Below are 12,624 nucleotides of genomic sequence, written 5' to 3'. Positions count from 1 at the left end.
GCGCAACAGAGAAACTGCTGCTCTGCCTCTTCGTGGCCGAATGATCTAATAACTTGAAAACCAACGAGCCCTCCGTCAACGAGGTGCAAATCGCGCGTTGGACCGCGTGGACGAGCTCCGGCGGACGAGAAACTCGAAATGACGTGTTCTCGAGAACTCGGGAATGGCCGGTCAAAAGAATATTTTGAATCGAGTGCCCGGAGTTTGATGCATTATTTAATAACCGTTCGCGTTGGCAATTCTCGTGGGCTTCGAGATCTCGTTTCATTCCGACGAGTTGAAACTAATGAAAGCTCGAGCATGGAGCAGCACGCGATACAAATTCGATATCGTTTATTGGCTTTGCCAAGACAATGATCAGTGACTGAGGTATAAGAAAGAAAATTGAATGAGGCTAGAGGAGCAGGAAACGATTCTCGGGATACTAGACACGGTGCAGATATCAACTGTTTTTATCCTATTACGTTGAAGTCTTGGAAAAAGGGGAGGATAAGGGATGGGCGGAATGGCTAAGGGAGGTTTCCAGACAACCCTGTTAGGTGCAGGCTATATCAACCGCCAGATGTAGTAAGCTACCTGTCTCCTGACATTCCACTTTGGTCAGCGTCCTACAAGCTCGACATGGACTCCGGTGACCCATGCCCCCACCCGTAATCGATAAAACGAGAGCGAGGCTACAGCCGTCATTCGATTCGCATTTAACAACGGGACCAAATCCTTTTGAGTGACGAAATTGAGGTTGCGATATAAAATGAAAGGTCTTCGTGATTTTGCCCAACATTCCTCCTGCCCCCTGCCATCCCGACCTCCAATCTACGCGTGGCGACTTCTCTTCATTCCCGTTTCTTCCATTGCTCCTGACTCCGGAACTTCCTGTCCATTAGACGATCCGGAAGTCTCTTCCGTATCGAGCGAGTACGTTTCATTGTCGTGTAGCCTCGAGAACTCCATCAAAGTCGAGAGCCACTTTCGTGTTATGCTTCTTTATACCTCCCGGCAAAAAGCTCCCTTCGAAAGAACACACTCCACCATTCCTGACTTGCATCATCAATTTCGAAACGGAAACTTCCCCGTTCCCAGCATCCCAACTCCTCCTGGTCCAAACCCATCGTTAGCACGTATCGCTTCAAATGTTATCACGAAATAATGAGTCGCTCGATATCGTATCGGATGATCGGAAATTCTGTACCGATATCAACCGCATTTCTTGGCTATGAAAATCTGGTAAATAATAAAAATAAGGAGAAATGTGCTCGCCGAGTCTCATATCTTTCTCCAGCTTTGCCCGTTTTGTCTTCGCCTCAACGAACTCAAATCTTCTCTTACCTTTTTTCTCCCTTTTTTGTCCCTTATTCCCACGACTGCGTCACTACGAGTTATCCTGTTTCGTCCGTTGTCCGTCATGTTTCTGGATGCGATCCAAATCCGAGGTCAGAAAATCTTCCAAGTTATGCTTCTCCTTCGCTGCTGAACGGACTCGAGGAAAACGTACGAATCTCTCGTTCCATCATCTTTTTATTTTCCTCAGCTTTTTATAAAACCCGGTTTTTAACCGGGCGCAGGAACAAAATAGTTACATCGAATCATTAGATAAAACTCGCTTTGAGAAACGTCGCTTTTTTGTAGCATCGTTTTCATCTATCAAACTATGAATTTATATTCCTCTCTTCTCCTTTCAGTTTGCACTCAATTCAGCAGAGGCGTATTCTCGATGCTCGGTGCTGTGAGTCCGGACTCGTTCGACACTCTGCACTCGTACAGCAACACTTTTCAGATGCCATTCGTCACCCCGTGGTTTCCTGAGAAGGTAAAATCCAGCGTGCCTTAACAAATTTAATAAAAACATTTTAACGTCGACATGAAATCGCTCGCGAGGCAAAGCTGCCCTCGAAAAAAAAAAAACTAATGGAATATACGATGATTAAAAAAAACAATTTGGAGCCAAGTGTGCAACTGAAATATGGCACGAAAAATGTTCATAGGCAGGTTTCATGCCGCAGGGACGCGAGATACGACGAAAATAAAAAAATACTCTCGCGCCGTGAGGCTTTTCTAGAGCGATAATAAAATTGCAAAAAATCATCGCATATATGAATGACCAACGAGATATATTCGAGCTCGAAAAAAAAAAAGCATTATAGGCTTTTATAATAGCACACGTATAGAAGGAAATTGGATAAAAGGCCATTAACGAAAAGTCAACATCTAAATAACAAATGATAAAGCATTTAGATGGAGGCATCATCCATGACAAAAAATTTGCTTCTACGATATCGTTAATGCATCAGCGAAATAATTATTCATCATTCTCGAACGCGTGTACACGCGGAGCACACATAGGAATATATCGGTAACGAAAATTTGAGAGATAGAAAAAGAGGCGTGCGGCCTCATAATTACGAGAGCGAATTCCGTTTTCCAATTTACATTTCCAAATGAAGCAGCGACACGAGCAGAATTTATTTGTTGGGTCAAATATACGTGTTGGATATATGGGGATGGGATTTCAAGTGTGCTACATTCGTTGGGGGTTTTGATGACGAAGGGAGGTTAACATAAATGCAATATAATGTACACCAGTCATACTCGATTAAAACAGCACATGTACTCGCGCGCGTACGCACACTCAGAAATGGAGTCACGCGCACAGAATTGTCAAATATATTGTTACTATTCAGGAGAATGGCGTAAACTCTCGTATCCCAGTTAATAAATTCCTGCTACGTTAACTGCGAATAAAAAACTGCACGCACGAGCCCCTCCCTTTCCCCCTTCGGCCCCCGTCGATGAAACATATTTATTGCTTAGATTTTTCATCCCAATGGGTCAACACTTGGTCAACGATTCCCAACGTTTCAACCTCTCCCTCGTAGACTAACGGCTTAGACAAATGCATACATTTCCTCGGTTAAAACTCGTTACTTTTCGTGCCGCCACACGTTCCAAGCCACGATGAATTTTCATTTGAACCACCGTACCGCAATAATGTGTACGCCATCGATCATAAACCTCCACTTTCAAAAGCACGCACCGCGCGCATTCGTTTCCCAACATATCGCATAATCGTTTTCTCGATTACGCCAATTATTAATCGTCTCAGCTCTTCCTACAATCTCCCTCACAACACGTTGACACGTTTTTTTCGACTTTTTCCTCAATGAAATCTCCCTTCGTGGCTCAAATTCGCTCACGAGGCAGTCGTCTAATCGTTCTCTAATCTTCTCTGTTTAGGTACTGACGCCTTCCTCCGGTCTCCTCGATTTCGCCATCAGCATGCGTCCGGATTATCACCGTGCAATAATCGACACCGTTCGTCATTACGGCTGGAGGAAAATCATTTATCTGTACGACTCCCACGACGGTAAGTCTGCACAGACGTAATTACTTTTGTACGTACAGTTTTTACTATCTTATCCACGCGGATACGAACTTCAATGACGAGGAAAACTGGCTTCCTTTTACGAGGAATTTTCCACCCTCCAAATTCATTTTATTTACCGCACGAAGGAACTTGAATTTTCTCGCGAAACAGAGCTCATTCCTCACGATTATGAAAATTCAGAGACTGCGCTTTAACGGTAACTGCAAATACGTATCTTTGACTTCGATAAAGCCGAGCATTTATGGGCCTGGAATAGAACATTTGTAAGCACGAGACGAGCGGGGGAGCAGGTTAATTACTGAATGGAAATGCAAATAATATACTTTAGGGACAAGACTCTGCTCCCCGGACGATATCGCCGCTGCTATCTCGTCCTTTATTTCTCCCAGATGCAGTCTGGGAATTCTTCCCTCTCGAGTGACCCTGCCCACCGATAAACTCGATATTTTTACCACTCGTTATTGCGCTTCTCCTTCCACATGGATTTCTCTGAGTGTTTATTTCGTTTGCGGATGAGAAAAAAGTCTCGATTTTTTTTCAAGAGATTCGAAATTTCGTGGAAACAAACGGCGGATTTCGTGACATTTGCAAGGAGGCCAACGACAATTCGCTTCTAATTTTCAATACGAAAAGATTGAGAGATGAAGATTTTTGAAAATTCGATAAAATTACGGTCGCTGAGCGAAACAAAATTTCGACACGGAATTCTCCATATAAATAATACTCGTAAGTTTTTACTTTGTCATTCAAAAATACCACGAATGTAGATAAATTACATGAAAATGTAAGGAAAACAATCAACTGCAATCAGTCTATTCTGATGACAGAGGAACGATTATTATGAACTCGCGGCAAACTCGTGCTAATGAACGTACGCCGCGATAGACGGAAAAGTATTTTACAAGGTCGACGAACGTTGTAAACGTAGAAACACTTTCCAAGTTTATAGATAAGTGCGGATATTGTCGAGCGCAGGGAGTTGAGTCATTTGAGATATTTTTTTCGAAATTATGCGGGACACACGAGGATAAACGTGATCGTTTAAAAATTGTGAGCATGTAAAGAAAACGAGAAAGGAAATGCGTTAATTTGTAGTGGGAAATTCCCGAGCGGTTTCATTTTAGAATATTAAAATGTTCGAAGCCACAAAACGTTGCCGATTCGAAAGGTAAATATATATAAAGAGACATTTGCATTTGATTATTCGTCGAAATATCCGCGGTCGGTGGTTTCCCTGTTATGCTGGTTAAAATATGCAAAAGCCGGTTGAGGAGTCACCGTATTTTTATCCGATCAATCCGCAGAGATTCTTCGGCAGTGCCATTCGTATGTATTTGACGTTTGCGATCGCAGCGGGAAAAGAAATAAATGACGTTATTTTTCTTCACCGCGAGTTCCAGAAACCCCGGAGATTGTTTGCACGTTCAAAGTTATGAATTTCCTTCCCCCTAAGCGCATACACGCATTGCCACGAGGATGGATCGAAAGAGTGACCATGGAGACACACACATCGTCGTTTTTAAAAAGTGGGGACTCGATAAAGTTTCATTCTCTTAGAAGCATCGAAGTCTCGTGAATTGTCAGTTTAAGGCAAAGCGTCGGAGCGAACACCGAGTCCCGCTGCTGACCAATCGAGCGGCTTATCTTTTGTGACAAAGTTACTCCAATTTCAAGTCAATTATTCGAGCGCGTTTACGATCATTATGTGTTTAATAACTCGCCTTATCCGCCAACGCAATTGATGAATTACCGCGTCGAGGAAAGCTTCGATGATTTTGCGTACGTCGAGAGAACATTAGCATTATTATTTTTCATTAACATTTTTCACCAGCGATATCCGAATAGCGAGCAAAACACCTGAGTGCACGCCTTCGCATTCATGACATCGTGTTTCACGCGCGCACCAATCGCATTCATTTATTCTGATGAACGAACTTGTCTTACACGCTCTTCGCACATAAATCCGATCCTCGCTGCGATGCCTCTTACCGCAATTGCGTAATTATTGTAATGCTCGAGGAGCGATTGCGACACTCGCGATCAAATATTACGCTGTTAAGGATAGAACGCACGTAATTGTTTTAATAGTTACTTTGTCGTGTACTGGTCGCCGTCGAGTGATTGTTGACAGATTTGCATATGCACGCACATGCCATTTCGTCACGCTGTTTTTATTCCGAATTCGATTATTGCTCGCCCTGAAATCTGCCTGCGTTGCCCGTCGAACTTGGAGATTCTCGATAATTTCGTGGAAAGTGAGGATAAATTGAGTGTTTTACGCGCAGAAACGTCGCCGCTTCGAACATTGTTTCTTCGTGGGTTACTTTATCAGACAATTCGAGCGAAAAATTGCATTCCGGGGATACATGCGTCACTCATCTTCGAAGATTATTCTTGTCGTGTCTCCACCCGACGATTTATGGGCTCGTACGATTGATTGCATTTTACGAGTTTGTCGCAGCGCGGTGCGCTGTTGCTAAATATCGGAAAAAATGCGTTTATCATTGCAAGTTGTCCGGACAAGGAAGCGACTCGTCGCGAGGGGATAGAAATTTATTAACATTTTGATGCAACGATTTATGTTTCGGCCCCTCCGCGAGTAGTAATTCATTTATTGATTACTTGTTTTTCTGCATTGGAATCGATTTTAAAAAATGATAATACAAAATAATAACGTCCCCGGGAGAATTCTAATTGCGGACAATCGTCACAACAATTTTAATTGGATAGATCAACCTGTTTCCGACTCTAATGTAACACAGCTTTAGGAATTCATTGATTCAACTCCGAGAGACTAAGAACATTTGATATTTACAGATATACAACAAGAGTAAAACCTGTTGGTTGTCGTCGCGAGACCAGTTTAGTCTTCGTGAACGCGCGATGCTTATCGCGATGGAAAGGTGTTGGTATGTTACATCATAACAAGCGCTCGAGTCGATCAGTATGTTAAATTGCTCGGTAGAAAAAATCTCGAATGTCAAGTCCACGTGTTCGTAGTACGTTTCGTCATTGAAGGGATCGCGGCATATCGTGAGAGGAAACTGTGATTTTGAGGTGGGAGTGAAGTGATGAGGAGGGAAGAATGAAGTCTGAGGGAATATTCCAAGTTTTTTAACGAGCCTCGTGATCGGAGTTTCGAAATATTCGAGTCGCGCTCCTATAAATTCTTTTACACCTCGGAAAAATCGTCTAGTTCGAATGACAAAGTTCTTGCGGGGATGCTGGTGAGACGAGAATGCACGAACGAAAGAGAACAAAGTGCACGATTGGGATTCCCCGAAAGTCTCCTCGTGTCTCGAGTATATGATAAGAGATATCTCGATAACGAGGAACTAGTGAAAAACAAAAGGGCTCATAATGAAGGTACGAATGTACTTTGAAATCCTCTCGATAATGCCCTTTTGTTGATAATCTTACGGTAAATATATATGTATATGTATAGAGAGAGAGAGAGAGAGAGAGAGACACGTAAGCCACGAATTTCCGCGGTCCCTCTGGGGGAATCAGACGATTTCCGCCTATTCCCAAGTTTTCACAGACCTCGATTGAGAGAGCAGGTAGAGAGTTTCCAGACTTCGTTTAACGACGAAGAAAAGGGAGGAGAAGGAAAGAAATATCTTCTATCCTATCGGTATAACAACTCTCCGGGGATAATGTGGGACGCGACTTTCGCCTCGCTTATATATATACCACTTTTTTATTCTTCCTTTTCCCCTTATCTTTCATCGATCGGTATAAGCTAAAGAAAATGCTAGGAAAACGCATTCCTATAAATATCTGTAGATGGTGGAAGTGAGGGCGTGGAAAACAATGAGAAAGAGAAGATATTTTCGCCTTACGGGCCACACATCTTGGCAAGGAACGTTGTTTTTTATTCGGGACTTTATTTACGCATCGTTTCTCAAAAGTGCGATGATATGATGAAACACGTTTCTCCTGTTTCGTCGCCACCCGGAGTGAGGAAGCAACTTCTTTGATTACTTCTGCTTCCCACGGAGCTATAATTCTCACTTGATAATCTTGCTGAGATCGAGATAATGACCGTAACCGTAAATTTCCTTTCTCGATAGAGCAACTCGAGAAGTGTCTATTGTCAACTCGGCAAATCACTGATTGCTCCTTTGTGGGCGCATCCGCTTTAATTTGATGTATGGGAGATGCTTCGGTGCAATCTAACGCAGCATCCATACACTCTCCTGTCCAAATGTACAAGATGCTTCAAGATATAACGATTCGTGAAAAACAAATTTCGAGTCGTCGGAGAGGCAACGATCGAAAGTGGAATTCCCAAGGCTTCTCACTTCCGAGTCATTTATTTCGATCTAAACAACTCCCAAAACCTGGATCCGTGAAACTTGAAATCGCTGCTTCTCTGACGTTGACGAAACCCAGCGATTTTGTAACTCTCAATAATTCTAGAGTCGGTAAATCGAATGGTGTATTCTGGAAAAGCCTGTAGCAAAAGTGTCGTTGAACCAAGATCCTGGTTTCCATGCTCGTGTGTCGGTCGAGCAGTAAATTCGAGTTAAGGACGTCGGCTCGAGTTCGGCTTTGGTTGTGGTATCGTCGTTCAAACCGTCTCTCCCATCTTCGTACAGTTCGGGGCAATGCACATGAGCCACTCGGGTGCATTGTATCTCGCGTGCCATAACTGTCGCTCTGGGAGCGGGTGGATGTTGTAGAACTAGAGAGTAGCAGTGGAGCAGGCTAAGAGAAGAGAGAGAGAGATATTGAGAGAATAGTAGATGTGGCATCGTTCGAGAGAGAGTAGCAATTGGAGATGGCCCAGGTAAGCACATAGGGAGCAGCATCACACCACAAGGCCAAGTGGATTCACGCGCCAACCATGCGTACCAGATAGGAGGCCGTTATGTACCGTCAACCGCGTGCGCCAGCTCGCGTGACCAAACCCATACGCCCAAACAAACCACCATCTCCACATCCGGCTGGATCTGATAGCACTCAGCAAACGCAGATACGCTTCTAGGAATCTAGTTAGTTCGTACCCTTGGCCCCTTTCAACCCCTTCACTCAGCTCCGATTCTCGTATAACGCTCGCTCTCGCCTCCGCAGTTACGACATATGGCCTATTCGGTTTGCTCGGGGGGCTGTTGCTGCTGCTTTCCTCCTCATTCCAGTCTTGATCATTAGCGCTTGCCTTGTCTCTTCACATTTCCGTTAACCTCCGTGCCTCTCCTGGTAAGGCGTACTCTCGACGCTCTGCGTACTATCAGCACATGAAATAACATTGGAAAAATTACTCATTCGATGAATTTACGACTCGCACTAAATAGTTCCTCCCATCGTGGCTTGTTATATATGATCAGAGATGCAAGGAGAACCAGTCTATGACCGGAGAGTAGTTTGCATCAACGTGTTTCCGAGGCTGGAGGAACAACAGCGAGACACGCCGAGTACTACATCGCGACATGTTTAATTTCGATCGTGAAATATGTCACCAGATAGTCATTGGTTTTGTGTGTAAGTAAAAGAACAAAAAAAACAAAGCTAATCAATGCTCGACTCGTTGATGACGAAAAAGTGAAAAAAGTGTTGACGCTACTACAAATACTCGCGTTCCGATCTTAGGCAATCTGTTGATCATCGACTGTGGTCTTCACGAGGGATGGAGTACGACGATGTTGCCAAAATTCGACGGTGAAGATCCGACCATCACCCTGGACGCGGACCAGGGTGTACTCGTGATAAACTTGATGTACGTTGGTGTTGGAATCGGTTCGTTGGCTCCGATACTAATGATGGATCGAATAGGGAGAAAGTGGACTCTTCTATTCGCCTCTTTGCCCAAAGTTTTCAGTTGGCTGGGTATAGCCTTCGCGAAGGATTACGGATTTCTGTATTTGGCGAGACTGCTCGCCGGCATCGGTTGTGGCATAACGTATTCGGTGATGCCGATGTACCTGGGGGAAATAAGCAGCAAGAGGACTCGTGGCCCGCTGGGTACTCTCATAGCCGTTCTCATAAACACTGGAATATTGTTGATCTACGCGATCGGTCTTTACGTATCGCGTTTTACAATGGCGATGATAGCGCTCGTCGTCCCAATCGTGTTCGTCGTAACTTTTATCTGGCTCCCCGAAACCTCGGTATTTTTAACGCGGAAAAACCGTTTGACCGGAGCCGAGAGGACGCTCAAGTGGTCACTGGGCAAGGACAATGTCGAGGCTGAATTGGACGAGATCAAGAGGATCGTTGCCACCGAGGACGAGAGCAACGGTCAATTAAGTTTCTTAAGTTCGTTGCGCGAAGCTGGTCGAACGGCCGGGAACCGACGAGCTTTTGGCATCGCAATGATCGTTCTAAGCTGCTTGACACTTACCGGCGCCGCGCCGGTACTCGCCTATCAAGCGTACATCTTTCAAGAGGCTGGCTTTGTCATCGGCTCCAACATCAGTATAGTAACAACCGGATGCGCCATTGTACTCGCTGGCATAACCTGTGTCAGCCTCGTACGAAGCGTTGGTAAACGTACCCTTCTCCTTTTCTCCGCGCCCCTCTGTGTACTCGCTCTCGGCACTATCGCCACTTACTTCACCATCGTCGCAATTGGAGTTGACGCAGCCTCCTTCAATTGGATTCCCACTGTCTTTGTCGTCATTTACGTCGTCGTGTACGGACTCGCGCTCAATCCCATTCCGCTCGCTTACGTCGGCGAAATATTTGCATTCGAGGTCAAAGTTCCGGCCGCTATATTTTGCTCTCTTTATTACGCTATCACGACCACGGCTACAGTCAAATTTTATCAGGTAAAAATGCCCTCTCTCGTGCACTATTACTCAACGACCTGTTACTTGACACATTCATTTTTACAAGCTCTTCTCTCCTTTGATTTATCATTTCTCCAGGTAATGGCCGATAACTACGGCACCCATGCACCCTTCTGGGCCTTCACTCTGATAACACTAATCCTTTGGAGACTCATATACCTATACGTGCCCGAGACTGAGGGAAAGAGCTTGGAGGAGATTCAGAATACTTTACATAGAAGAACCAACGCTCGGGGCGATAAGCAAGAAAAAGAGAAAACTACTTGCTAGCTTTGTAAATCATATCAGCATTTCCCCACTGGCTCTCTTCGCTGCGCGCCAATATCTTCAAAATTTTATTCTTTATTTTTACCCCGATACGTATAATTATTTTTGTAATGAGCGTTTTTCACTGACGATGCCTCACCGTTGGAGCACACTTCCCTGTGCACAGCAATATGTTATCTTCATACTTTTATTCTTTATATTCACGCCAATATTTAGGTAACTACGACATAATTATTTTTGTGTAATAAATGTTTTTCCAAAATCACTGTCATCCTCGTTCCGTGCGATTTCATTGATGATTCCTCACCGTTGGAGCGTGCGCCTAATAAATATTTATAACCCGCGCGCATACTCGCTCCAGAATATCGCGCGTGAACGAGTAAGCGAGCAGCACAGCGGAAGATTTATCTTCGATCCCGTGCAAAACTCTAATGACAGTATTTAATTAACATTCCATTGATTTTATCAGGCGATATAATTGACTCGGCAATTATTTTCATCGAGCGTTACATAGAGTTGTCATTCCCCGTGATTAACGAAACACTACAACAGTCGTGAACAGTTTATTCGTCTCTCGTACTCGAACAGCTCTCGCAATATCTTAACAGCAACGATCAGAGCGTGCATTAAGATGAGCCTGTAATCAACGAGCCCATTTCTATCGAGTCGTGGCTGCTGCCACCGCTGCTGGTTCGTATTGCCACCTACTTCTACGTCATCCTCGATTATCATGTGGGGCTGCTCTCCGTACAGACCTAAATCAAGATTGATAAAGCACGTCGGTTGCTATGCACCCACGAGTTGCACTTTGTGCATCAGCTGAAGCAGCACTCACTCGAGCGTGCATTATCCCGATGAGAATATGGGAGGAAGGGGACGAGGGCTTAGTTCCGGGGCTAAACCGTCGCGTTACTCATGAAGGTCTATGTGTCTGCTTCGCATTCTTCCCTCCCTTCGAATCTCTTGCACCCTCTCGAAAACACCCAACACAACTCCTCGTCATCTTTCCTGAGCCGCGTTCACGGTCCTTCAAAAAATTCCAAGCCCTGCGTGAACTTGAACTCCAAGGCCTACGATGCGAAGCTTCCGATGAACGAGCTCGCAGTGAAAATGCGAGCGATTTCAATAAATCGTTACTCAAATTTGATTTTCGAAATTTTATCACTTTTTTTTTCTTTCGAACCTCCTCGTCAATTCTCTTTTCTTGCTTCCCTCGAATTCGTCACTGTTTACTCCGTCACTCTCGAATGAGTGAACCTTTATCAGAATGACGGCGGGTCCCGTCTGCTCTGCACACGCGGGCCTCCGCTACTTAGCTTGATTTCCCTCCATATTCGTCTCTCCCGCGCGATCAAACGTGTTCGCCTTTCACTCCAAGTTTCACCGTGAAAACTTGATGTTTCAGCAGTATCGTTTCCCACCTACGTGCGCGCCACGTTCCGCCGCGTCCTTCAAACTCCCATCGCGATCACTGGCAATCGGCAAATTGCGTAATAATATAAAGAGCATTCTCTCCGTAGTATATGGCCGAGTGCGATATGCTCAAACTGAAATTACCCGCGCGAATCCCCATCCCAAATATTTGTAAATAAAAAATCTCGGAATAGCGAGTAATGTTTTTCCGACAATATTTTCCTGTCTACCATGCGAAACGGTGTGAAAACATTTCGCTTTATTCCCGTTCCATAAGGCAGAGCTACTCAAGTTACTATTCAATCGAGCCCTCTAAATATTTGAACGTTTAAAAATTACCATTTCCGGAACCGTGAACGCTGTTATCAAAATGATATTTAACATTTCTCGGTATCATATTACAAATACCGAATCTCTCAAATGAAAATAGTCATGGTAATACCAGGTCGATCCGAGTTCGATCGCGACTGTTGGTTGCAAATATTCGAACCTTCTGCACCAATGAAAATTTGCAAAAAAAGGTAAACTATTTCTGGAATCATATATCCATTGTTGTCTCGAAATATAAAAATATGCAAATTCGTTTTAAAATATATTTGTAAATAAAAACTGCAGTAATAATAATTCAAGCAAAAATCTGGAAATGAAAATCGTTCATGAAAATAGCAGTTGTAAATGCGAGTGCGACGAGCGTGGGTGACTTTGTGCTCGAAAAAATTGAGACTCCGAGTGACATTCGTGGCGTTTGGACGTATCGGTACATTTTTTCGG

General features: G+C 44.2%; 2 protein-coding genes across 10 annotated transcripts in view; both read left to right on the top strand.

The window, feature by feature from the left end:
• The window catches only part of GluRIB (Glutamate receptor IB), a 169,598-nt gene that overhangs the window by 118,952 nt on the left and 38,022 nt on the right, over window positions 1-12,624 (top strand). For all 5 annotated transcript variants that reach the window (XM_043431214.1, XM_043431213.1, XM_043431215.1 and 2 more), the window contains exons 3-4: window positions 1,680-1,807; window positions 3,232-3,361. In XM_043431214.1, coding sequence (XP_043287149.1) covers window positions 1,680-1,807; window positions 3,232-3,361 — 258 coding nt within the window. The remainder of the gene's footprint in view (window positions 1-1,679; window positions 1,808-3,231; window positions 3,362-12,624) is intronic.
• LOC122417592 (facilitated trehalose transporter Tret1-2 homolog) lies at window positions 4,972-10,705 on the top strand. Of its 5 annotated transcripts, XM_043431220.1 has the most exons (5): window positions 7,823-8,379; window positions 8,459-8,584; window positions 8,680-8,866; window positions 8,975-10,152; window positions 10,252-10,705. In XM_043431220.1, the coding sequence occupies exons 3-5, from the start codon at window positions 8,815-8,817 to the stop codon at window positions 10,441-10,443; spliced, it is 1,422 nt and encodes a 473-aa protein (XP_043287155.1). In that variant the 5' UTR covers window positions 7,823-8,379; window positions 8,459-8,584; window positions 8,680-8,814; the 3' UTR covers window positions 10,444-10,705. The 5 variants fall into 5 exon arrangements, with proteins under 5 accessions (XP_043287153.1, XP_043287157.1, XP_043287155.1 ...); XM_043431218.1 differs by lacking the exons at window positions 7,823-8,379; window positions 8,459-8,584 and adding an exon at window positions 4,972-5,161 and having other exon boundaries at window positions 8,713-8,866; XM_043431222.1 differs by lacking the exons at window positions 7,823-8,379; window positions 8,459-8,584 and adding an exon at window positions 4,972-5,161.

The sequence above is a fragment of the Venturia canescens genome, chromosome 10, assembly GCF_019457755.1.
Source record: "Venturia canescens isolate UGA chromosome 10, ASM1945775v1, whole genome shotgun sequence".
In the NCBI taxonomy this organism is placed as follows: Eukaryota; Metazoa; Arthropoda; class Insecta; order Hymenoptera; family Ichneumonidae; genus Venturia; species Venturia canescens.
Note: the sequence above shows the minus strand (reverse complement) of the source record. Positions and strands in the feature narration are given on the sequence as shown.